Here is a 27,506-nt window from a genome sequence, read left to right on the forward strand (position 1 = left end):
AAAGAAAAATATTCCAGTGATGTTGATGTAATTTGGTAAAGGATTCAGTCTCATTTGTTAAATATTTGTCGAACATCAAATCTTTAAAAAGAGCCTGCAAGACCCAAACCTACCAACTAATACCCATTAACAATGAGTCACATGTGAACACAGGCTGCTGCTTGAAGAAACTTCGTATATTACCCAGCCCCTAGTGCACACATATCTCTAATTCACAGCCAGAATTAGCCCTGGAAAAACGATCCCATTGCAGGGGAGGAGATATTTGACAAGTCCTATGAGTCAGGAACTCAGTACCAAGTCAGACTCATTGCTGTCTAACTCTCACCTTAAAAGCCAGTCCTAGTAACTGGACTCTCCTGTTTCTAGGGGTCTAACCTCTCTCTTGAAATCTATTTCAGGATATCAGATCCTTTGCCTTTGTTACCATGTGAAATAACAAAGTTTCTCTAGGACTAGAGCACTGTGAGTCTTCTGCCTATTTCCTTAGGGTCTAAAATCACCATTTTGCCAACATGCTGAAATGTGCATCTTCCACTCATTGTTTATCTCTCAGTTGCCAAATACCACCTTTTATTTATTGCCTGTTTCCATACTCCAGTAATATTCCATCTGCCTGTCTACATTTCTTCCTAAAACCCACTACAGGGAACAGCATCGAGGTTCCTCAAAAAACTAAAAATAGAACCACCATATGATCCAGCAATTCCACTCCTGGGTATTTATCTGATGAAAATGAAAACACTACTTCGAAAAGATATATGCACCCCAATGTTCACAGCAGCATTATTTACAATAGCAAAGCTATGGAAGCAACCTAAGCGTCAGTCAACTTATGAATGGATAGAGAAGATGTGATATATGTACACACAAACACACACACACACACACACACACGACAGAATACTACTCAGCCATAAAAAAGAATGGAATTCTGCCATTTGCAACAACATGGATGGACCTACAGGGTATTATGCTTAGTGAAGTAAGTCATACAGAGAAAGACAAACACTATACGTTATCACTAATATGTGGAATCTAAAAAATAAAACACACAAATGAATATAACAGATCAGAAACTAACTTACAGATACAGAGAGCAAGTAACCAGTGGGGAGAGGGAAGGGAATGGGGCAGAATATGGGTAGGGGATTAAGAAGTACAAACTAGTACATATAAAATAAATAAGCTACAAGAATATATTGTACAGCACAGGGAATATAGCCAATATTTTATAATAACTTAATGGAAAATAATTAATAAAAATTTTGAATCACTGTTATACACCTGAAACTAATATTGTAAATCAACTATACTCAATAAAAAAGTCATTTCTCATGACTTTCCATCTAAAGCACTCTTCATTATACTCTGGTACTTCTGCCAAATAGATTTATGAAAATGACATAACCAAAGTAAGTCTAACAAAAGTGAAAACAGAACTTGGGGGTAATAGGGCAAATTATATTTTCAATTACACATCTCAACTCCCCTTCTATTATCACACATTTTAAAAAATACTCTTCTGGGGGGCACTGTAGCTTAAAACAAAAGGTTGTAGATCAGAAACCTTAGTGCTATTCCCTGCTCTGCCACTAACTAGCACAGTGACCCCGGACAAGTTTACTTTTCCTATTTTAACTTCATTAAACCTCAGTTTCTCATCTGTAAAATGGGAATACAAACCATAGTATTAGTTAGCATTTACTAGTACTTACCACATACTGTTAAACAGAACAGCAGGCGTTTTTTGGAACAACTGCACGAGGCGGGTACTTACTCCATTTTACAAACGAGGAAACTGAGGCACGGTGCAATGTAATATATTCAACAATACATAGTATATGGCAGAATCAAGATTGGAACCCAAGCAGTCTCACTTCAGAAAAGGCTGTACATTTCACTACTACTCATCCTATCTCTTTACCGCCTTAACAATAATGACAGCTTCTGGAAAGCACAGTGCAATGCTGTGCTAAGCCGCGGAGGTAATATCTTAAAAAGTGAATTTATTCTCCCCTTTGCCTTGTCCTTCCTCTGGTGAAAATATCAACACAGGGAGGAAAGGTGGGCAGAGGAAGAAGCCAGAGAGCTAGGATTAGACACGTTTACTGCCAAATAACCTGCTTCTTCAGAAGGCTGTTCATCTTTTCTCTTGGAATGCCTCATCAAAAAGTTTCATCTTTTGGGGTCTGAACAATAAAGGCCTAATAAGCACTCCAGTGTCTCACAGCGGTGAGAATGACGGCGAACTACAGGACTGGCCTACCCAGGATAGTTACTTAAACAGCACCCCACAAGCTCCGGGGCGAGCCTCGGGGAAGCTAGCCGGGGAGTGAGGCCACAGAAGTTTGTCGAGTGTGCTGGAAGTTCACGCCGCAGTTCTTCAGACTGCGAGTCCCGCCTGCCATGTTAGATGACAGGGCGCCCGCAAGGTCCCATTTCTAAGGAGGGCCGGGCTCGCGGCGACCCCCTAAACTTCACAACGGGCTCGCGCGCCCACGTGAGCGCAGGTAATGGACTGGAAGCGCCCCCCGCCAGCCAGGTTCCGCAGGGAGACCCAGGCAGCGCACTCGGAGATACAACCCCAGCCCGCCCCGCCCTCGAGAGCCGGGCCGCCGCCCCTCTGCCTCCCCGACAGCGGGCGCCGGAGGGGTGGGGCCGCCGCGACCTTCACCGCTCCGCGCCTGGGTTTTAGAGGGGGCAGGCGGGGGGAGGGGAGTGCCCCGGTCCGGTGACTTGGGCACCTGCGCGCCCCCTCCGTTCCCGCCCCGTCCCCACCGGCCGCGGCGCCCCAGGTGAGGCCTGGAGTCCGGGACCCAGCTCGGGCCTGCGCTCCGCCCGGCCTCTCAGGCCGCCACGGGGCGAGGAAGAGGAGGCGGCGGCAGCTGCGCCGCTCCCGGCTCCTTACCGCTTCACCACGCCGGTTTTGATCTTGATCTGCCTCACACGAGGATCGGCCATGGTCCCTCGAGCGCCGCGGGAATGAGGGGCGGAGAGCCGGGGTAACCGTTGAGGGAGACTGCGCGAAGGAAGCGGGTCTGTAGGCGTAGCCGGCGCGGGCTGGCGCGCATGCGCACACTGCGGCGCGGCCCCGGCGCCACCCTGGCGCTGTTGCCACACCCGCGGGGCGTGGGCCCAGGGTCGCGGGTCAAGGGCGGGCCACCACTCACCCACCTCCGGTCAGTTTCCCGTTCGCAGAAACTGCTTCGTCTATCTCAAGTAGCCCTCCTTTTTAGTTCTTGAACAGCCCTCCTCTTAGTGTGAATACAAGTTACACTTTTCCCGGTCTCCACAGCCTGGGCGTTTGGGGAAACTTGTGTCTCCCCGGATAGACTGGTTTGGCCATGACATCGCTTTGCGAGATTATCCGCTGAATGGACGGAGTGACCTAAAAATTGAAGATATTTTCGGTGTCATTATCTTATGTCAAATGGGGTAAAATGATGCAGGTTTAAAGAAATAAACTACCGTCATGCACACAGTTAAGAAAATCCTTACCCTCTACCTCAGACCTCTGCAAACAATGTTTGTGGATAAATGCACCTAACAAAAGAAACGACTATAGGACTTATTCAAAAATCATTACCTCTAGTGAATCTTTTTTTTTTTTTTTTTTTTAATTAATTTATTTATTTGGCTGTGTTGGGTCTTCGTTTCTGTGCGAGGGCTTCCTCTAGCTGCGGCAAGCGGGGGCCACTCTTCATCGCGGTGCGCGGGCCTCTCACTATCGTGGCCTCTCTTGTTGCGGAGCACAGGCTCCAGACGCGCAGGCTCAGTAGTTGTGGCTCACGGGCCTAGTTGCTCCGCGGCATGTGGGATCTTCCCAGACCAGGGCTCGAACCCGTATCCCCTGCATTAGCAGGCAGATTCTCAACCACTGCGCCACCAGGGAAGCCCTCTAGTGAATCTTAAATATCCAACTTACAAAAATTGAGTGGCATAAAAAAGCTTGGGCTTCGTGGTCAAACAAACCCACTGACCTTTGGTATTAAAGGGGTTTTACCCTTTAATAGCTGACACTGGGCACACAGGCCACTTAACCTCGCTGCTGAGGCTTTTGCCTTGTATACAAAATAGAAATAATGTCCATTTTACAGAGTAGATATGAAGGTTAAAGCTCAATGCCTGACACATAATACTCAACAGCTTTTGACTATTTTATATTTTCAAAAAATGTGTCTATTGCATAAAATGAGACACACCTCCAGTGAGCTCTGGCAGCCTCTTCCCGACGGAGTCCCCCAAGGAACGCAGGGCAGAGCCTCCTTCCTTTTATGGTTTCTTGGTATCATTCTTCAAAGGCCTGTCTTTACCCTTCCCTACACTTGATTCACTCCTTCTGGCTTTTATGACTAGCTCTGGACAGTTCAAGACCCTGCCAGTTCAGGAACCTTAGTATAAATCCAAGATCAAAACCCACCTCCAGGAGAAAGTCTACTATGACTGACCCCTGCCCATTTAATGCTCCCTGGATACTTCGGAATCACCCAAAATTAATTTTTATTTTTAGTGTATTTCTTTTTTTATTTTTAAATAAATTTATTTATTTATTTATTGGCTGTGTTGGATCTTCGTTGCTGCACGCGGGCTTTCTCTAGTTGCGGCGAGCAGGGGCTACTCTTTGTTGTGGTGTGCAGGCTTCTTATTGCGGTGGCTTCTCTTGTTGAGGAGCATGGGCTCTAGGGCGCGTGGGCTTTAGAAGTTGTGGCACGCGGGCTCAGTAGTTGTGGCTCGCGGGCTCTAGAGCACAGGCTCAGTAGTTGTGGTGCATGGGCTTAGCTGCTCCGCGGCATGTGGGATCTTCCCGGACCAGGGATCGAATCCGTGTCGCCTGCATTGGCAGGCGAATTCTTAACCACTGAGCCACCAGGGAAGCCCTATTTTTGGTATATTTCTTTTAAAAACTATTGTTTGAGTCCTTCATGAGGGTGTGCTCACTCTCTTCATTGGATTATAAACATCTTTAGAGGCAAGAATCTTGTCTTCTATAAATCTTCCTCTCCTAACCTCCACCTGTGTTCTGTACACAGCAGGTGTTAAATTCAGTAAATACTGTCATCTGACTGGTTGGCACACTGAAATAAACTTCAAGTGACACAGCAGACCTATGAAATACTGGGGGGTGGCAGGGCGGGGGAGGTAAAAACAAAACAAAACAGAAAAACCAACAGACTCAACACAGCAAAATGCTAAAAACAGGAATCCAGTAGATCATTAATATAAAGTTACTGGGCAACTCCTTAAGGCAAAGAAAAAACAGCAGTGAAACCCACACACCAAAAGATTGTGCTGATAGGGCTCTTGCTATTGTCAAGGATCTTCCTTTAGTCAGGCAACAAAAGCCTTGTAACTCTTCATACTTTCCTTTTTGCCTTGGTTTCCAGAACCTCAGAGCTTAGTTTTGCACTGATTTGCAGGATTTCCCTCAGCCTAGGTTTTTTGATGTAAATACCTAATATCTCCCCAAACCCCCAACTGTACCTCCACCCATTTGCTTTTTTTCTCTTTGTTTTAATGATTTCATATGTGTGAACCAGTAATAAATAAATGTAACATACCAGCCAAAAGACCTGTATATTTCTATATTTATACGAATGTCTATCCTACCGTATTCTTAGTTTCCTATTTAGGACCTCCCAGATGACTTATTTATTTAACGAACACTTTGTATGGGGCTTAATAAGGGATACCACTGTATCCCAGCATGTAGCAATGCCTGGCATATAGTCAGTACTCAATAAATATTTCTTGAATGAATAAATGCTGCTTTAAAACTCTTTTTTTCCATTTAACAATATGTCACGGAGCCTTCTCATTTCAGCAAAAGAGCTACTAAGATAATCTGAAATATCCTATCACCCCCCACCCCATACACACACATACCATCTTTCTCTGGGCCTTGCTCCTTTGGGTCTGGACTTTGAGGAGGTAAACCAACAAGAGGTCATTTTTGTTAGTATGGGAGAGGAGGGCTAACCATAGAAAGCCTGCAAGATCTAGGCAGGGAGATGCCCTAGGGTATTTGGAATAGAATTTCTCACTGTTTGACACCCTTCTGTTCTGTTATCCATAAACCTTAATTGAGTTCTGTTTAAGTATTCCAGCCTGGCCTCAGGTGACCTATAGGAATGACTCTGTAGGGGACTCTCTAAGGGATAAGTTTATTAACATTTGAGATTGAGGGTTAAAGAGATCTGAGAGATCCCCAGGACTGGGTGAATCTAGTAGAACAACAGGAAAGTCTAGCCGTCTCCTCTGTGAGTGGCAATTCTCCATTGCTAATAATCTTAGAGGGGTGAGGTAATATCTTATTAAAGAATGCTGCTGATTCCCTTACAAGTACAGGTTGTTTTCCCCACACACTTACGGGGCTATAAATTTAGTCTCACCATCCCTTCATGTCATTCTCTTCCAATTGTCTCCAAGCTCCTCAAGATCAGAGACCATATCACATTCATCTTAGTCTCCCCAGCATGAAGCTTAATGCCTAATGGCAAGTAGATGCACAGTAAGTATTTGCTGAGTTAAATAAAAGTCAAATATGGGACTGAGATAGATTTCTAATTTTGATGACAGCAAGAGACCGGTCATGTTTTTATCAACAGTACTTCTTTGTTTAAATAATCTCTGCAGGGTGTCTTCTCCAGCTGGCCATCTCATTTTATGAAATGAAATTACAACATCAGAGCAACTGCACACTAGGCCCCATAGCCCTAATGAATGTTGTTTTAAGCCACTAACTTTAGGGTAATTAATTCATTATGCATCCATAGATAACTAGTGCAAAGGTTATGCATGGGCTCCTTTTCATCAAGGCTGATCTAGCTACTACTACTACTGCTGAATAGCTAACCTGCCGGCAGTAAAGACCAATTTTGACCCCTTGATATGGCACCATTCCAAGAGAAGATTATCTGGTGGCACCTTGATTATCTGGTGGACTCCTTCCATCCTGGAAAGTACAGTGTAGCAACCATGGGATATACCACTCAGGTCTACCTTCAAGAGAAACTTCTGTGGGGAGCATAGTTGACTGTCAGCCTTAAACTTCCACAACTTTGAATTCACATATTTACCCCAAGTCCATACTTCCATCCCAGCCAATTATTGAGCTAATAGAGGTACTAAAGCCAGATGATTCCTCTATGGGAAACCTTTACTTGGGAACTCCCTATCAACCTGGTCAAGATTTTATAAGAACTACATTGCAGTCTGAAGCTTTTTCTACCAAATCTTTCCTTCCTCCATCTTATTACAGGTGTCAGACCACCTGCTTTGCAGTCTGAAGATTCTCCCTGCTACTTCTGCTGTCTCCCACCATATTCTTCACAGATGTTTCCTCCAATAAATTCTTGTGTGTCTGATTCCCATCTTGGCATCTGCTTCTTGAAGGGTCTAAAATGACACAGGCAATGATTTATCCTTATCAGAATTGACATCTATTCCAGATATGGATTTGTTTAATGACATGGTAAATTCACGACTCAACATTGCATAAGATCAAAGGAAATATAACAATGAGACCGCAGAGTCCACTGGTCTTATCATATGCCTCATCACCTAGAAGCAACCAGCTTAATAGAAAATAGAATGGCCTGTTAAAGACTCAGCTAAATTGACAATTCAGGGATAGTACACTTGGGATTGGGGCACCATTCTCCAGGATATGATATATGTACTGAACTAATAGCTGACATATTGTCTCTCAGTACATAGAATACATGGAATGGAACCACGAAACCAAAGGATGAAAATAAGATAGGGACCTTTCACCATCACATCCAGTAATCCACATGTGGAAACTGTTCTTACAGTAATCCATGCCACCTTAGGCTCTGTTAGATTAGAGGCCCTAGTTCCACAGAGAATGCTTCTATGATAGGAAATAGCAAGAATTCCATTGAACCTGAAGCTATGCCTACTATTTGATTGCTTTGGGCTTTTCACGTGAGTGGATCATCACGCAAAAAAAGAACTTACTGGTAGTGGAACTTGATCCCAAATTCCATAAAGAGCAAGGGTTGCAACTTCACATGATGCAGAGAAGAGTGTCTGGAATTTAGGGCATTCATTAGGAGTGTTGCTGTAAGTCACTAAGTTTGTGGTGATTTGTTACAGCAGCAAGAGGAAACTAAAACACCCACTGTGGACTGATGTCACCTCCTGTGGCCCAGCCTTCTTTTCTCTCCCGAACAGTGTTTCTACCAACCCATAAAGGTCAGCCAGGGCATTAGTCATACCACTTCTATGACCGAATGCATAACTCTCCTTAGGAAGCCGTGGAGAAAGGTCCGGTTTCAACAAAGTCTACTAAAGGTGAACATATGCACACCCTATAATCCACAAATTCTTCTCCAAGTACAAATGCTCACTTATGTTTCCCAAAAGACATGTACAAGAATGTTAAGGGAGGATTGTTTACAACAGTCAGAAACTGTAAACAACATAACTCTGTGGCTTCCCTTTTCACTCTCTGAATGGTATGTTAGATGAACAGAAGTTCTTGATTTTAGATTTAGATTTTAGTAGTCCAGTGACTACATTCTTCCCTTTATGGTGAGTGCTTTTTGTATTATATTTAAGAAATCTTTGCCTACATACGTCATGAAGACAGTATCCTATGTTTTATTATAGAAGACTTATTTTTTACCTGTCATATTTAGATCCACATTCCACTAGAATTTGTATTTATGTATGGTGTAAGTAGAAGTCAATATTAAATTTTTTACCATGTGAATTGATCACTATTTAAAGCCTTCCCCATACTATGTTTTCTGCTCTATTTATAAATTGTTAAGGGCATCTATGGTAGATACTATTAACTGGCTTACCAAACACTCATTCCCCAAACCCTTCTTCTTACCTGTTTCCACTGTAGGGCTTATTCTCTCAACCTTCCTTGCAGCTAGAGGTGGTGAGTTAGATATAACTGGAAACAGGTAAGTGGTTGATGGAAATGCTTTGGATTTCTTCATAAAAGGAACAAATACAGGGAACTGCCCCTTTCCCACTTCTTCAATGAAAGTAGATGGAACAACTGGACTTAAAACATCCACCTTGGGCTTCCCTGGTGGCGCAGTGGTTGAGAATCTGCCTGCCAATGCAGGGGACACGGGTTCGAGCTCTGGTCTGGGAAGATCCCACATGCCACGGAGCAACTAAGCCCTTGCGCCACAACTACTGAGCCTGCGCGTCTGGAGCCTGTGCTCCGCAACAAGAGAGGCCGCAATAGTGAGAGGCCCGAGCACCGCGATGAAGAGTGGCCCCGCTTGCCGCAGCTAGAGAAAGCCCTCGCACAGAAACGAAGACCCAACACAGCCAATAAATTAATTAATTAATTAATTAATTTAAAAAAAAACCATCCACCTTTCAATCATGAGGAAAAGACAAATATTTCAGAGACACCGGTCGTGACATCACTGAGCTGCTGAGCAAAAGCCAGCGGCTGTCCCTAGTCATCTTATGTGAGAAAAACAAATCCTTACATATTTAACTACTGTTTATGAGATTTCTGTTACTTGCGGCCCAAAGGAATTTCTAACTAATACAAAATCCATTAGAACTCCAAGTGTATGTCTTTCTTTGGGAGCGGGGAGAGATATAGCCATTGGATCTTTGGAAGAAAGATGCCTATAAAAACAAAAATATCTCCAATTGTGGCTTTCATAATGTGCTGTGTTCTCATTGTATGCATGTATTAAACATGCAACTTAAATGACCACAGGTCACAGAGTATGGAGGTCGGAAGGCTGCATGTTTTAGACAACAGGAGTTCTACACAGGCATCGAGAGAATATTATCTTTTTGTCAGTGACTTACAGAGGGCCCTATTTACAGCTGAACAGGTATCTGATATAACAATTCATTGCTCTGACACATATTGCAATCATGATGTGCAGTTTTTAATGCATCATGTTACATTAGCTCAGCCTATGGTCTAATACCGTGTAACATAAATTTTGCCAAAAGGAATGACATTACATGACACTGACTTTTAAAAGACACACACTATTTTTTCAGATCACATACCTTTTATCCATGAGTGCCCAATTCAAAAATCAAGCTGGCAGACAAAAGTGGCATGAATGTGTAGCTTCAAAGCAGCATATTTATCTTGAGTAGTTTTGCACATTTCTACCTGTAGTCAATGATTCCATTCCATTTTTATGTTGAAATGCATGAGTAACATTAATGGACCTTTTTTTGTCACCTGAAGTACGACTTTTATTCAGGGTCAATCAAGAGAGACCTGGAAGGTGTTTTTGGATTACATGCTATAGATAAAATCTTTTTATGTGTTTATCATGAGCTCTCTGACTGTTCTATTTGAAACTCTCACCAAAATATTTATGACTATTTTATTTGTATCATATCTCAGACACATTATTCCTTTCAATAAGATATTTTTCTTAGGTGTGAGATATTTTCAATTGTCATTATATATTCTTTTTTTGATATTAATTAGAAGCACAACAAAAAAAAAGATAAGGTTTTTGGACAACATATTACAGTTTCCAGATTACTAAAAGAATATTCTAAATACTGGGTCACAAAGATCCATTCATACAGGTTTTTAAATTTAAATTATTTACTTCTTTTTGAAATTATCTTCTAACAGAATTTCTTGTCCATTATAGTAAACTACTTAAGGCCTAGAGAATTCTTCTTGTGTTACAAACCTAAAGTAAAAAGAAAAAATTAAGCTATCATCTGTGAAAACTTACTAGAGTTCTGCAGAATAGTCTGCTAATGGGAAGGGAGTCTTTGTGAAATGGCTTTTCCCCTAGTATTTTAAGGTAATATAAAGATATTACTTCTTAATTGAGGAGAGGAATTTCAACTTCCACAACTTCAATTCTAACATTACTACCCTAATATTTAATTATTGTAGTGTTATTTCATTATTACTACAATTATTTCTGTTCCCTCATTACCATATTTTTTGCACACCCTTTTGTGGATTGCCATTTAACCATATACTTGTGATTTTTAAGAATTCTTTTAGTATAAGAGTTATATGCTTCCAAACAGATAACTAATAAGAATTTGCTGTATAGCAGAGGGAACTCTATTCAATACTCTGTAATGGCCTATATGGGAAAAGAATCTAAAAAAAAAGAGTGGATATGTGTATACGTATAAATGATTCACTTTGCTGTACTGAAACTAACACAACATTGTAAATCAACTATACTACAAAAAAATTTTTTAAAAAAAGAACTAACCTCCCCCCCGCCCCCAGCAAAGAGTAATATGCTTCCAAGTGATATGGAAACTTTCGAGTGGATAGAACTTAACCAATTCTCCTTGGCTCTTTAGCCACACAGGAAATCAGAGTAACAGAATTCAATAATAACCTTGGTTAAATTCAGTAAAACAACTGGAAGTCTAATATGACACCAAGTAACCAGTAATTAATGATTAATTTTTTTCCCACTTTTTACTCAAATGCTTTGGTATTTAGTCACACAGTGGTGCTCCTGAAATGATTAAAAGCAGGGACTGGGGCCTCAGTGACACATTCTTACTGGGTAACCTTGAGCAATTTACTAATTCTCTCTGAGACTCAGTTTCCTCAACTGTAAAGTGGAGACAAAATATCTGCCACATAAGGTTGTGGTGGATGTGAAACTTATATAAGACAATGTATGTGAAGGATTTAGCACAATGCCTGGCACATCATAAATATTCAATAAATGGTAATTATTGTTATTATCTTAACTCATGTAGGAAAAGAAAAAAATTATCCAGAATTGATGCCCTTTATTAAAATTATATTATGGAACAAGTTTACTTTTTTTTTTTTTTTTACTGAACTAACAAAGGATTCCAAAGCAAATGAGATATAAATATTATTGGACTAATCTTCTATTACAAACAGTAAAGGAAAGGAATCCTCACACGTTAAATTTATTATTGGCAATTTGCATTATTAAAATATCCTTTCAATGAATACATTTAAAATATTCTGTGTAAACTGTGTATTTATGCCTATCAGGTTTAATGCCAGCTATATACCTTTGGAAAAGGTATAAACTTTTAATTTTTCTTCTGAAAGGCTTTAGGTACGATAAAATGCAATAATGTAAATAAAGATACAATTCTTAACATGTAGTAAGTGCTTAATAAATGATAATTGTTATTATTTCCAAACAGGGCAGAGTCTATGCACATGAACTTTCATCACTCTGAAGGGCATATTGTATATTTTAAAAATACTTATAACAATATTTAAAATAGTGCCTCTTAATGCAGCCTATATTTTTCTTCTAGTGCAGAAAAAAAATTCAGGTGAGAAAGTTGCAAAAAGGTAAAGGAAAACAAAGATGAAAATCAATAAAATTACAGAAAAGGCATTATTAGTGTTCAATTCTTTATTTAAAGAATGAGAATTCATCTTTGCCAAATCATTGGAGAACAAACACTGGGAATGCAATATTGTTTAACGCATATTAACTAAAAATTAGTGCCTACAAGTAAAGACTGATATATAATTTAAGTTGTTTGCGCTATTACACACAGTGGAATTTTGCTTTCCTTTCTTTATAAAAGTTCATTTCCATAAGTAACAATGGAAAAAAAAATCAGTTTTACAAAAACTGCTTTGTAAGTGGTTGGTGAAGTTTGCTTGGATACCACACTAATCAAAGCAACTACGTTTTACCTGTTCTAACAGGAATAAAAAATAGTAGGGGAGAACATTCAAGACACCTTGTCTTTCTGGACCGTAATGTAGCGCTCAGCTACAAAATGATAAGAGTACGCGGTATGGACACTTTGTGAATTATTCAAAAGGAGAAAGGGAAGCTTCAGAGGAAACTACCAGCTTCCAGTGGCTGTTGCAAACTGTTTCAGCTGGACACTCACTGTGTCCTTTAAACTTTCTTTCTTTTTTTAAAATAAATTTATTTATTTATTTGGCTGTGTTGGATCTTCATTGCCACGCGCGGGCTTTCTCTAGTTGCGTCGAGCGGGGGTTACTCTTCGTTGTGGTGCATGGGCTTCTCATTGCGGTGGCTTCTCTTGTTGCAGAGCACCGGCTCTAGGCACGTGGGCTGCAGTAGTTGCGGCATGCGGGCTCAGTAGTTGTGGCTTGCGGGGCTCTAGAGCGCAGGCTCAGTAGTTGTGGCTCACGGGCTTAGTTGCTCCGCGGCATGTGGGATCTTCCCGGACCAGGGCTCGAACCCGTGTCCCCTGCATTGGCAGGCAGATTCTTAACCACTGCGCCACCAGGCAAGTCCCTAAACTTTCATTATCCGTGTTTTTGCTTTTGCAACCAATTGGAAATGGATATAAAACTACAAAGACAAAACACGAGTGAAAAACAGATGAATTTAATATAGAGCTAGGAGCTGAAAGAAAATGGAGAGCAGGAATGATTTGAGAAAAGGAAAGAAAAAAAGGTAGAAATACATTTGGGGTTAAATTGGTCCAAAGGGTGTGCTCAAGGTACTATAACCTTGCTGAATTTCTATTAGTTCAGTCTGTTACAAAGAGAGGAATGTTGACGTCTCCTACCATAACAGCAGATACATCTCTTTCTCCTTGCAGTTCTGCCAACTTTTGCTTTGTATATTTTGAAGCTCTGTTATTGGGTGCATTCACATTTAGGACTGTTATGTCTTCTTGGTGAATTAACTCTTTTATCAGCCTGTAATGTCTCCCTTTATCCTTGGTGATCTTCTGTGCTATGAAGTCTACTTTGTCTTATTTTAGTACAGTCATTCCCTATTTCTTTTGATGAGTGTTCATATGGTATATCTTTCTCCATCCTATTACTTTAACCTACTTATACAATTATATTTGAAGTGAGTTTCTTGTAGACAACATATACTTTGGTCTTGTTCGTTTGCTTTTTTGCTGACCATTCTATATCTGTCTTTATCTGATGTATTTAAACCATTTACATTTTTTTAAAAACATTTATTTATTTATTTATTTATTTGGCTGCACCGGGTCTTAGTTGTAGCACACGGGATCTTCATTGTCAGTGTGGGATCTTTAGTTGTGGCATGCGGGATCTTTAGTTGTGGCATGGGAACTCTTAGTGGCAGCATGTGGGATCTAATTCCCCAGCCAGGGATCAAACCCAGGCCCCCTGCATTGGGAGTGTGGAGTCTTAGCCACTGGACCACCGGGGAAGTCCCCTAAGCCATTTACATTTAATGTAACTATCATATGGTTAGATTCAGGTCAACCACTTTATTATTTGTTCTCTGTTTGTCTCCTTCCTTTTTTTGTTCCTCTGTTCCCCATCTTACCTTTGCTGTCTTCCTTTAGATTATTTGAATATTCAATATTTCATTTTAATTGATCAATTGTCATTTGGGCTATATCTCTTTGTGTGTGTTTGTGTGTGTGTGTGTGTGTGTGTGTGTGTGTGCTCCAGGGGTTATAATACATATAGCTAACCATTTATAGTCTACTCAGAGCTAGTATTTTACCACTTTAAGTAAAATGCAGATGCCTTACAACCATATTGGTCCCTTTGTCTTCCCACTTTTATGTTACAGTGGTCATATGAACTACATGTCACACACAGAAAATGATGTCTAGACGTCTGGTGTCTTGGGAGGTAATTTACATTTGAAAAAAAGAGGATTATTAAGATGACTATGTGAATGAGGTAAGACAAAGATTAGAATGGAGGTTTTACTGATGGTAGTGTTAAGACTCTAGTAAGGAATCAGGAATTAAATACTTTAGATATTCAATGTCATTTGATTCAAATATCTTTGGTGTGGTGCTTGGGAAAGGGAAGGGTGTGGGTGATGGGGAAGGTTGCATATGTTGTAATCATAGTCCTCAAAAAGGCCTACGATTGGGACTTCCCTGGTGGCGCAGTGGTTAAGAATCTGCCTGCCCAATGCAGAGGACACAGGTTCCATCCCTGGTCCAGGAAGATCCCACATGCCGCGGAGCAACTAAGCCCATGCACCACAACTACTGAGCCTACGTGCCACAACTACTGAATCCCGCGCACCTAGAGCTCATGTTCCACAACAAGGGAAGCCACTGCAATGAGAAGCCTACTCACCGCAACAAAGAGTAGCCCCCCCCCAAAAAAAAGAGTAGCCCCCGCTCGCCGCAACTAGAGAAAGCCCACACGTAGCAACAAAGACCCAACGCAGCCAAAAATTAAAATTAATTTTTAAAAAATGCTTACAACTATTTGGCTGCTTTCATATATTATTAATAATGAAATACTTTCTAGAGAAAGAAGGTGCAGGGAGCAATTTCTCTGAAATAGGTCATAGCTGGCTCAGTGCAGAAGCACAAAAACAGACAGTTATTTCAATAAACCCTGCATTGAGCTACATCTGTGTTACCTAGACCTGTGATGGAGGGAGGTTCCAGATTTCAGGGGAGATTAAGGGAATTTATGCCATAAGCTAGTGATCAGCTGGTAAGGTAATTCTGTTTAAGAAGCTTTCCTTTTCAAACTGGGATATACTAAACAGATCCAAAGCAGCTACATTTCTCAGCAATATTCAGCAATCCAAGCCTGAATAATCACACAAAGCCAGGATTTTTAAATTAGAATTTTGGTTTAAGCCTTAGTACTGCTTATTTCTTTGACGTACCAGCTAAATTGTTTCTTCTCTTGGAGACAACTTTGGCTACAGACTGTTCAAAACTTGTCCTTGAGTTATTTTTCCTTTGCCCTCCGGCAGGCCCAGAACCCTCCCAGAAGAAAGCAATTGTTAAGCCATGCACTCTTCCCCTAGAATATCCTTTCAAGCTTTTCCTCAAGCCAAAATAACAACCTTTTGACAACTCAGCTCTAAGAAAGCCCCAGAGTAAGCACTCAGTACTATGGAAACAATCATCTGACATCATTCCAGTAAATCCATCTTTGAGCTATGCAGTTTGTTTTACTGTAATGGTGTTATTTTGGGATTTATTGGCTTCCAGAACTAAGAAAAAGACATAGAAGCACTGAGAACAACTGCTCAGTTATAAAGGGGGAAAAGTCAAATACCTACAAAATGTACCACTCTATTGTTCATTTATTTCTTCTAGTTTTCTTCTTATTTTGACAGGTTATTTGATGTGAACTCATCTTGGTTTTGGTTTTTTTGCAAATCATATATATAAATTCTGAGACATGAGTAAATATCTTCTTGCCAATTTCAATAAAAGAAAGAGCAGAAAAATTGCAACTCATATACATCTGTATCATTCAAGGTACAGTCAATAGACAGAAACCATACCAGTTACTAGAACAGAGGCAATATAATTGTTATCTAAACTAAGTAAAGAAAAAGGCAAAATGAGGTGTCACAGAGGTAGCAGCTGTGACAAGCATTTACCAGCCCTAGAACTGGGGAACGAAGAAAGGGAGTTGGAATTTTTAAAAGTTAGGAGCTCAGAGGAGGAAGCTGACCTTGGAAAAGAGGATCTCAGTCAGCTTACGCAGGTATCTCTGAGAAGGCAGGATGAATTTGGTTCTGCAATGTTGAGAACAACTCAAAACTGAATTGAGCTGCTGCTATAGGAAGGAGCTGAGGCTGTTGGGATTAAAAAAAAAAAAAAAAAAGGTGATGCTAGTGTGATGTGATGCTCACAGAAACAGGGAACATCCAGGAAGTACAGGAATGTGCAAGTCCCTTCTTCCTCCTCTAGCATTACAGGCTCCCTGACAAAGAAAAAATGTACTTTTCAGGGCTTCCCTGGTGGCGCAGTGGTTGAGAATCTGCCTGCCAATGCAGGGAACGCGGGTTCGAGCCCTGGACCGGGAAGATCCCACATGCCGCGGAGCAACGGGGCCCGTGAGCCACACCCACTGAGCCTGCGCGTCTGGAGCCTGTGCTCCGCAACAAGAGAGGCCGCGACAGTGAGAGGCCGCGACAGTGAGAGGCCCGCGCACCGCGATGAAGAGTGGCCCCTGCTCTCCGCAACTAAAGAAAGCCCTCGCACAGAAACGAAGACCCAACACAGCCAAAAATAAATAAATAAAAGTTTAAAAAAAAAAAAAAAAAAAAAGAAGAAATGTACTTTTCAGAATTCTAGACCCAGCATCATGTTGCAAAGTATAAAAGGGTGGGTTTGGATGTGAGAGATAAAAACTTAATCAATAAGAGAACATTTCAACAACTTATTCAAATTGCACTTAAATTAAGCAAGGTGAAGATATCAGATAGATTGGCTGGCTGGCTGCTGCTGAGGGGCTCTCAGGGAATCGCCTTGGAAGTGTTCCCTTCGTCCAGGCTTTGGTCCTCAGCTTTGCAGGTCCAGAAACTCAACTTTGTCAGAGCACCAAGAACTGATGGAGCTCAGAGGGATGGGGTCACATGATCTGACTTACAAGAGACAGATGAATAAACTCAAAGGCTAAGGTATTAATTCAGAGTGAGAAATACCACTGCCTAGATGGTTAAACTGGTACACAAATCCTTTCATCTGCAGAAATATGATGTCAGAAGGTAACTGATGGTCATGGAGTGAGAGTGGGAGAGTCAGCTGAATGTGCCCCATGGCTCTAGAGTTGGCTGACGCCATTACAGAGATGTGCTGGGCAAACTGACCAGATATCACATCACAGCCAGTTAGTGTCCTCATCACTTGTACAGAGGTAGACAGAGCCCCCCAAAAGCTGACTCTTTCTCTCATCTTTCCCTGGCTCCTGGCCTTCAGCTAGTATCTTTTCTTCAGACAGTTAATATACATAGTCAGTTATCATTTTATTTGTCATTGGTAGATGATCTTAGACAAGTTATTAAATCTTTCTGAGTATTTTCTTTAGATGAGGAAGAATAATCTCTATGTCATGGGGCTGTTGTATATATTAAAAGCAGTAGTCCATGTAAATACTCATAGGACAGTGTCTAAAACACAGGAAGCTCTCAAAACATGTAAGTTCCACCCCTACTTTTTATCCTGCTTTGATTATAGTAAGACATTCTGCTCTTCTGACATATGTTTCCCTTTAAAAAGATGAGTTAAATGGCTATATACTATTCCATTGAAAGGAGGTTCCTTTTTTTTTTTTTTAATTTTTTTTTTTAATTTTTTTATTTATTTGTTTATTTATTTATGGCTTGTGTTGGGTCTTCGTTTCTGTGTGAGGGCTTTCTCTAGTTGCGGCAAGCGGGGGCCACTCTTCATCGCGGTGCGCGGGCCTCTCACTGTCGCGGCCTTTCTTGTTGCGGAGCACAGGCTCCAGACGCACAGGCTCAGTAATTGTGGCTCACGGGCCCCGTTGCTCCGCGGCATGTGGGATCCTCCCAGACCAGGGCTCGAACCCGTGTCCCCTGCATTGGCAGGCGGATTCTCAACCACTGCGCCACCAGGGAAGCCCCGAAAGGAGGTATCCTTTTATTTAACCAGCAGCTATTATTGGGCAGTAAGATTGTTTCTAATTTTGTGTTATTACACATGATGTTTTATTTCTCATATCATGCCAGGCTAAATTCCCAGATAGATACTCCCACTGAAGAAAAATCGACCATATTCAAAAGCATCAAGGAGGAGGGAAATAAAAAATATCCAGGCCAAATACTACATAAAGGCAGAACTCAGAAGAGCAAATGCAAACAAACAAACAAAAATCTTAAAAGTAGCCAGAGATAAAAGGTAGTTTACTTTGAAAAAAGCAATGGATAAAGACCTATGCTCCCTAAGGCCACAGTGGATGGAAGAAGCCAGTGGAATGATATCCTCAATATGCCAAACTATATTCACTAGCATCTCCTTTAGTGTGGGTCTGCTGCTAGCAAACTCTCTCAATGTTTTTAATCTGAAAACACCTTTGTTTTGCCCTCATTCTTGAAAGATATTTTCACTGGGTAAAGAATTTTAAATTGATAGTGTTTTATTTTCTTGGCACATTGATATTTAAACACACACACATTTATACTGGAAAGAATGTAAGCTCAAATAAAAGGTCTGAAATGAAAACAAATGAAGAATAAGAAAGTGGTAGTTATGTGGGTAAATTTTAAAAATTAACTATAAAACCACAACACATGTACCAATCTTTGTAATTAATATATTTAATTTCCTACTGTAAAATTAAAGATCTTAGAACACTTTAACTCCATTTATCCCCCTTATGATTTCTATGCAATTATTTTAAATTGCTTACATTTTAAAATTGAGTAAATGACAATAATTTAAAATTAAAATATATGACAAGTGTTTCATAGAAATCATGAGAGGAATAAATGGAATTAAAGTGTTCTAAGATCTTGTTTTCCACAATAAGAAAGTAAACAGCCCAAATGTTCATCAACTGATGAATGGATAAACATTCATCATAAAACATATATTATAAACTTTAGTATATCCATATAATGGTTTATTATTCATAAAATAAAAAGAAATGAAGAATGAAGTACTGATACGTGTTACAACATTGATGAAACTTGGAAACGGTATGCTAAGTGAAAGAAGCCGGTCACAAAAGATCACATATTACATAATTCCATCTGTATGAAATGTCCAGAATAGAAAATCTATAGAGACAGGAAGTGGATTAGTCAGGGGTGAGAGGTAATGGGGAGGTAACTACTGATGGATATAAGGTTACTCTTTAGGGTAATAAACATGTTCTTAAAATTAGGTAGTGGTAATGATTGCACAGCTCTGTGAATATACGACATACCATTGAGTTGTACACTTTAAATGAGTGAATTATATGAAATGTGAATTGTATCTCAATAAAACTGTAATTATAATGAATACAATAAGATGCCATTGGGAAACCCTGTCTCATGTGTATGGTCTTTCAATCCCACATAAGAATGGGCCTTGGGCCTGGAACACTTCCTTACCAAGAGATAAAGAGCCCACACAGCCTGCGCTGGGCTTAACTCCTTTTGAGGGATTATCTTTCCCTGTTTCAGGCTCAATGTGTACTCCTTTGTTCTGCTTGAGCATGTGTGTCAATGACCTCACGCCCCTAGTTTTCAGTATTTCACACTCCACGGGGGTCAGTGTCCTCCCGCTGTGGCACAAGAGGGCCAACTGGCATGTAGGCCAATTGCCCTGCATTGGCTGCTAGGGGGACTCTCTAGTCATGGGGAACAAACACACATTATTAGAGCTGATTTTACTCTTTTTTTCTCTATGTGAGTAAAAGCATTCCATACAGTGCTTGACTTGTGTTATGTTTTCCTTGGTGACCCCAGCACCAAGATACAATGGGCAAAAGTATTTGGATTTCTATTCCTGGTAGCTGGCATTGTCATGACCTCGGCTATCCTCCATGTAGTTGGAGCCCCCCCACCTCCACACCAGGTACTGGTGACTGGTGCACAGTGTTCTGCTTGACAGATACCATTCTTTACCTGCGGGTGGCAAAAGCGAAAATGTCTGACAATTTCAAGTGCTGAGGAGGATATGGTGCAACTCAAACTCTCATACTTCAAAATGTAAATTAGTAAAAAGACTTTAGCATTTTAAGAAAAGCTGAACATATGCTAATCTAGCGGTTCTCTTTCTTTGATTCTACTCAAGAGAAGTTCTTGTACACGTGCGGAAGAAAATGTGAATAAGTGTTTTTAGCAGCCTTGCTCATGATAACAAAAATAAAATAGATAATCAAATATCTATCAAGATAGAGTAGATAATATTATACAGCAGGAGAAATGAATGAACTGAAACCGCACCCATCAACAATGAAGAATCTTAAAGATGTAATGGAGAACAAAAGAAGCAAATTATAGAAGAACACAAACAGCATGATTGCATTTATATTAAATTTGAAAACAGACAAAACTAAACATTATGTCATGTAGAGATATATTCAAAGGCAGTAAAACTATAAAGGAAAAGCAAAGAAGTGATTGTTCAAAGGTTAGGACGATTGTTACCCATGGGCCTTTTCCCTTTGGGAAAAGGCACAGGGAGAGAAATGTTTTACTTGTTATCCTGGATGGTGGCTACACAGGTACCTACTTTATTACTATTCTTTAAAGTAAACTCCAATGTTCTGTGCATGTTTCTGTATATAAGGTATATGTCACAATAAAACAAAAATATTTGTTAAGTGAATTTCCTGGTATATAAATCCTTGCATGTCTCATGATTTCATTAAGCTAATTTCTTAGAAGTTGAATAACTGGGTCAAAAGATATTGATACAGTCAAGACTTCTATTGTCTGCTGCCTATACCATCCAAAAAGATTGTACCTATTTCCTTTCTCACCAGTAATGCCTCCAAGCCCCTGGCTACATTGCTTGAAAAAGTTGTTACCCTTGTTCTGCCCATTTTGCCACGTCCCACTCACTCCTTAACCCTCTGTATTCTGATTTCCAACCCAACTCTCCATTAAAACTCTCTCTTTCTGGTTATCAGTACCCTCCTATTTATGAAATTTGGTGGTTACTTTTCTTCTTTTGAATTATTTAGAGTTTAGCCCTAAAGACTTTTCCAGATGGCTAACATCATCCATCATGCATAGCTTTTAACTTTTTTGATTCTTAGGTCATTCGGCTCCCAGTTCTTGGAGAATCTTCCTGTGGTTTCCTATGAACTGTCTCAATTCCAAAGGAGAAAAATAGTTTTAAATAGCTGATAGAATTCTCATTTATCATCATCACCACCATCATCACGAATGCTCATTATTATTACTCATTAGCCAGCTTAATAAATGTTGGAGAAGTCCATTGACTGACAATGTTTAAGTACTGTGGCAGCTAGTAAGTAAAGATGAACCCCAATGCACCAGGCCTCCTGGTATTCACATTCTTGTATAGTCCCCTTCTACGTGGAATCTGGGCTGGCTCTGTAACTTGCTTTAATCAAAAGATGTGGCAGAAGTGATGTTGTATCAGACCTAGTAGTATGCGTTAAGGCCTGGCAGCTTCTGCTTTTGTGCTGTTGGGAGCCGTGTAAGGCCACCATGTAAGAAGTTTAGCTACTCTGCTGGAGAAACCACATGGAGATACAGTGTCGAGAAGCCATAGGGACAGGGAGAGGCCCTGAGACTACATGAAAGAGAGAAGCTTAGCCATCCCAGCGTCCAACTGGATCCAGCCTTCTAATCATCCCTGCCAAAGCACCAGAGATGTAAGTGAAGCCATTTTGGATGTGCTAGGACTAGCCACTGTCTGACAGCAACTACTTAAAAAACTGCAAGAAAGATCAACACAAGAACCATCCAGTTGAAATCAGTTAACTTATAGAAATGTGAGAGTTGATAACAAATTGTTGTCTTAAGCCACCAATTTTTGAGATGGTTGGTTACACAGCAACAGAAAATGGAAAAACTCCCCTCATGTTTAACTGGTGGGATATAGGCAGAGCTTTTCCTTGATCAGAAGTAAAGCTTGAGATCTTTATGGGCTGAATTAAGTATATCTCTCTGCAAAAAAGGGAGACATCCTAGAAAACAATAGTGAGGGTTTACATTATATAAAGAGGTAACATTTGAACTAAAACCTGAAGGATGCAAAAGGTCCAGACATATGGTGAGCTGGAGGAAGGGCATCCCTAAAACAAGTGGAAAGACTCTGAGATGAGAAAAAGCTCAGTGTACTCTTAGAACTGAGAGAACTATCTATAGGAGCAAAGACACAGAGTCATGGGGAGCCCAGTAATGTTGGTTCTATTAGTGAACCTAAACCTTAGACCTTGAATTCTTTGTTGAGCTTAGTCAGTGACAGTAATCTCTTCACTCCCATAGGGAACAGAACAAGGTGGAGGTGTCTGAGAAGTTTAACTAACATGATAAAGATATAAATTAGAAAATCAATGGTCAGGTAAACCTATTTCTGAGCTGGTGCCCATTCTGTTGTGACTTCTACTCCACACGAACAGTATCTATCTTAATAGACACCTTCTCTTGTATATCAGGGTAAAGTGCAGGAAATAAAAACTACTCTAGGTATTTTCAACATGAAGGTATTTAATGCAGGGAATTGGGTGCTTAAAAAAAATCATTGGAAGCAACTGACATGTCCTTCAGTAGGTAAATGAATAAATAAACTGTGGTACATCCATACAATGGACTATTATTCAGCACTAAAAAGTAATGGCTATCAAGCTGTGAAAAAACGGGAAGGAAACTTAAATGCATTACTACTAAGTGAAAGAAGCCAATCTAAAAAGAGTACACACTGTATGGTTTCAACTACACTCTGGAAAAGGCAAAACTATGGAGACAGTAGAAAGATCAGTGATTGCCAGGGGTTATGGGGAGGGAAAGATGAATAAGTGGAGCACAAAGAATTTTTAGGGCAGTTAAACCTCTCTGTAGGATACTATCATGGTGGAAAATGCCATAATACATTTGTCAAAACCCACAGAATGTACAACACCAAGAGTGAACTCTAACGTAAACTATAGGCTCTGGGTGACAGTGATGTGTTATATATACAATGATAGGATTATCGACTGTAACAAATGTACCACTCTGGTGCTAGGATGTTGATAGTAGGGAAGGCTGTGGGGAGGGCGGGGAGGGGAAAGGGGATGTGTGGGAACTGTCTGTGCTTGCCATTAAATTTTGCTGTGAACCCAAAACTGCTCTAAAAAATAAATTCTATTACGAAACAAAACAAAAATCATTGCAAAGGCCGGAAAAGCAGGTATCAGCCTGGGCCTCCTGAGATGATTTCCAAAACAACAGCTAGTTCATTCCCAAAATGAACCAGCCCACCAAGGATTGCCTCCTCTGCCAGTGCCAGCAAGGTGGGGAATCAGGAGGCCACTAGTGGAACTATCCAGAACACACCACTGTAGCTGTAGTTCAGAGACAAGGAAGTTGCCACCCCCATAGCTCTTAAAGCTTGTCCAACTCTTGAAGCTGAAGACGGAACACTTGGGGATGCCCCTGCATAAAAACCTGAAGTCTTCACGACCTCAATTATCAGCAGAAAACATCTAAAAACAGTAGAAGGATGGCCTGTCTTGCACATCTCCCAACAGTGCAAATAACAGGCAGAACATAATTTGCATGTAGAATGACAGCTACAACAGAACCTAGAAAACGGAATGTTTAGCTTTCCAGACTCAGCTCTCTAGTAAAGCACACTGGAAGGAGGAATGGAGGCCACAAGCCCATTCTTCACATCGAACCCAACCTTTATTGACCTGACTGTCCACACCCCAGCCCCTGGGGTGCATGAGGGGTGAAGTTGCACTAGCAAAGCCTCCATCACCACCATGTTCTCTATCCAGTCATAGAAACCAAGAGATTTCTCAGAAGGTGAAGGTAGGAACCCTCTCCCACTTCTGGGTGAATGTACCCTGCCCTGTCAGGCCCGTCATCTCATTCTCTCCCCATTGTGTTGCGGCAGCCATAAGGATGTACCTCAGAGACCAACAATGACAGGGAGTTAATTAACCAAGGATCTGAACTGATGTGCTAAGAAATTCACCATCACATTTGCACCAAGACCATGCAGCAGAGATACTAGGGCAGCCTATTCCTGGGAGGCGTGGGACTCCTCTGATGGCCAACTTTGGCTCAAGGACTTCCCGACAGCCTTTCCCAAAACTGTATTACACTGCAGGAAGTCTAGGATGCTTCCACTCAACCTTTCTTCCCTCTCTGCTTCACTCAGGGTCGGACATGCATCATAGTCTGATGGTTCTCTCAGATCCTTCCAATGTTTTCTCACAGGCATTTCCTCTACTCAGATCTTTGCTCATTCAATTCTATTTTGGTGTCTACTTCCAGGAGAAATCAAACTAACACTCATGGCTTGCCCATTTCGAACTCAAGTCTTTGCTCTCTGCTCCTGCCTGAACTCCTACCTGCAATGTTCTGTCACATCATCTCCACCTACTCAAATCTTATCCATCTTGTGGACCCAGTACCAATCACACCTCCTCCATGAAATCTTCCTACCTACCAGTGTTTACATGGACCATGGACCTGTCCTTGTCCTCCCAGATCCACACATTTTTACAGGTCTTCTATTGTTTCCTGTTTCAAGGACGTTGAGCATATATTTAGCTTCTCTAATATATGAGGACAAGGAATAGGTCAGACATTTCCTTATTAACCTCCAAAGTGCTTTTTAATGGAACAGAGGACAGAATATAGCGGCTCTATTAAAATCTTGTTGAAATGATCGAATAGCTTGTAATTTAAGAAATGAAAATTCCAACAACAAACAGAGGCCCTTTTCCACCTAATAAGCTGGCTAAGATTTTAAGGAGCACTGGAAAATGAGGGCCCCTCATTAACCTTTGGTGATTATGTAAAATGACATAAACTTACCTGAAGCCAATTTGACAATATATAGAGGAAGCCTAAAAATGCACCTATTCTTTAATTCAATTATTCTATTTCTAGGACTATATCCCAAAGGAACCTTTAAATTACAAAGATGTCAGTATAACAGAGGTGGGGCTAAAGCAGGTACTTTTTATGAGTGGGCCTCTACACAGAGAAACAGACCCACAAGGCAGAGGTCAAACCCAAGTAAGCTTCTCCTCCTCCCTTTCTCCTCCTCCTCCTCCTTCTCCCCTCCTCCCTTTCCTCCCCTCTCCCTCCTCAATCCTCCTCTTCTTCTCCTCCTCCTTCTTCTCCCCTTCCCTCCTCCTTCTTGATAATTAAGCTTTGATTCCTAGACCCACTGGGAAAAAAATGAGAGGATCTTTAACCAAAGAAGCTACTACAGGCTTTTTACACACCTTCAATTTTTCTCAAGGGACCTGGAGGAATAGGGTGCACCTCATCTATGAGATACTAAACCTGCCCCCATACGAAAACCAGAGGTCAATATGGTTAAATAACTGGTAATACTGTGTGTGTGTCTGTGTGTGTGTGTGTGTGTTTTAGGGGGATTGTTGCTTGATCTGATTTAAAATGGGCAACAGAATTGTTCTGTGCAGACCCAGCTCAGCCATACTCTAACCTAAGAGTCCCCCCACCCAGTTTGAAGGTTTTAGGTAAAAGGCACTCTAATTGCTTGAATCCAGGTCAACTAAAGCAGGTGCCCCCCACCTGCCAGACTGGCAGGACTTAGGCCCTTTCCATTCCTTATAACTCTCTGTTGGATTTTCCAGAAGGAGGGCTGGATAGCTGATGCATAATCAGAGTGCCAACCTCCTCTCAGTGGTCCCTTGCTTCAGCTCCTGCTTGCTCCCTTTCTGGCCCTGGAATTTCAGGTGTTGGTACCAGGGCAGAAGCTCTCCAGGACCCTTCTCCATTGCTCCCATTAGTATTTCCTCACAATATCTGCCGGTGGGTCTCCACTGCTTACCTTCCTCTCCACGTTGCAGGAAAGCACCTTACTCTTCCTGGCTCCCTCAGAGGAGGTCACTTAGCAACAGGAACTGATGCTCCTAGACACATCTCTCTCAGTCTTGCTCTCCTTCTGGGACCCCTGGACCATCCAAAGGGAGCTAGGATGGGGAGCTCTGAGTACACCTGCACAGCACTTCCTACTTCATGACGCTCTTCCAGACTCCTTAATTCATTCCTGGTGATTTTCCTCTCAGCAGCACCTTTTCCCTCCCTGCTACTTGGCTTCCACTGGGCATCATAGACATGGCTAGAGTTCTTTGCTATAAACAGATATCTAGCCAATCTCGGGATATTGCACTTTTTCTATTTGAAAGAGGCCATGACTAGGTCAGTCCTTAGAAAGCCCATGAGTGGACATAAATTGAAAACTCCTTGGATCCACAGTTTGAGCATGGCTAAGGGGAAGTTGCTCCAGTGCTGGCACAGCAAGAATTTCAAGCCCCAGTTCCTAGACATTGGGTTGGGTGACACGCATTAATGTTTGACATGGTAGTAGGTGTGAGTAGGTACCAGATCATTCTAGGCTTTTATGACCCGGTCATGGATGGCATGCAAGCTACCACAGTAAGTGGCAGAGCTGTCCTCAAGCCCAGATCTGACCCAAGACTCAAGTTACCTCAGCTCAGGTCAGGCAAGAAACCTCACTATCAGGATTGAGCCTTTTGCTTATTTGTTGAAAACTCAACAGTTTTCTTAGGCCTTTACCTCAGATCAATGCTTATTTATAGATCTTGTATTTTTTTTTTCCCTGAGAGCTTGAATAACAAGTAGACCTTGCTATTATACAGGTTTTCTTTCCCTATAAAATTTGATAGAACAATAAAAATGATGCCTAATATTTTCCTATAAATTTCTAGTTTGGATTATTTCAACCTTCTATTTACTTTATTTATTTTATTTTGTTTACTTTATTTGTATTTACTTATAACATTTTAAGCCACTTTATACACAAATTGATAGTATTTTTAAGGCTGTCATTTTTTATTGCTTTTGAAAAAATTTTAGGGAATTTTCATATATGTAATCTCATCTGATTATCACAACAAACTGAATCAAAGTAGATTTCTTCACTCCCATTTGAAAATGAAGAAACTGAGTCACAGAGAAATTAAGTTGATTTGCTCAAGGTCACAGCTAATTGGCAACAAAGCTAGAACAAGAATCCTACTTCTGATTCTCCCTTCAAGCTTCTTTCTTTCATTGGACCAAATTAGATCTCACTGTATGGATTGAAGTAAACAAATCTGATTCCTGGCCCTGCTTTCATTTTTTAAACTGGCTGAGACAGATTGGATT

The 27,506-nt window shown here is 40.9% G+C and overlaps 1 protein-coding gene and 1 long non-coding RNA gene across 2 annotated transcripts in view; one reads left to right on the forward strand and one right to left on the reverse strand.

The window, feature by feature from the left end:
- The window catches only part of TBCA (tubulin folding cofactor A), a 99,100-nt gene extending 96,031 nt beyond the window's left edge, over positions 1-3,069 (reverse strand). The window contains exon 1 of the mRNA XM_082378578.1: positions 2,912-3,069. Within this exon, the coding sequence (XP_082234704.1) occupies positions 2,912-2,964 (53 nt within the window). The 5' untranslated portion in view covers positions 2,965-3,069. The remainder of the gene's footprint in view (positions 1-2,911) is intronic.
- The window catches only part of LOC309622610, a 385,320-nt gene that overhangs the window by 230,306 nt on the left and 127,508 nt on the right, over positions 1-27,506 (forward strand). The gene's annotated exons all lie outside the window — the stretch shown is intronic.

The sequence above is a fragment of the Balaenoptera borealis genome (assembly GCF_965194805.1).
Source record: "Balaenoptera borealis genome assembly, chromosome: 2".
In the NCBI taxonomy this organism is placed as follows: domain Eukaryota; kingdom Metazoa; phylum Chordata; class Mammalia; order Artiodactyla; family Balaenopteridae; genus Balaenoptera; species Balaenoptera borealis.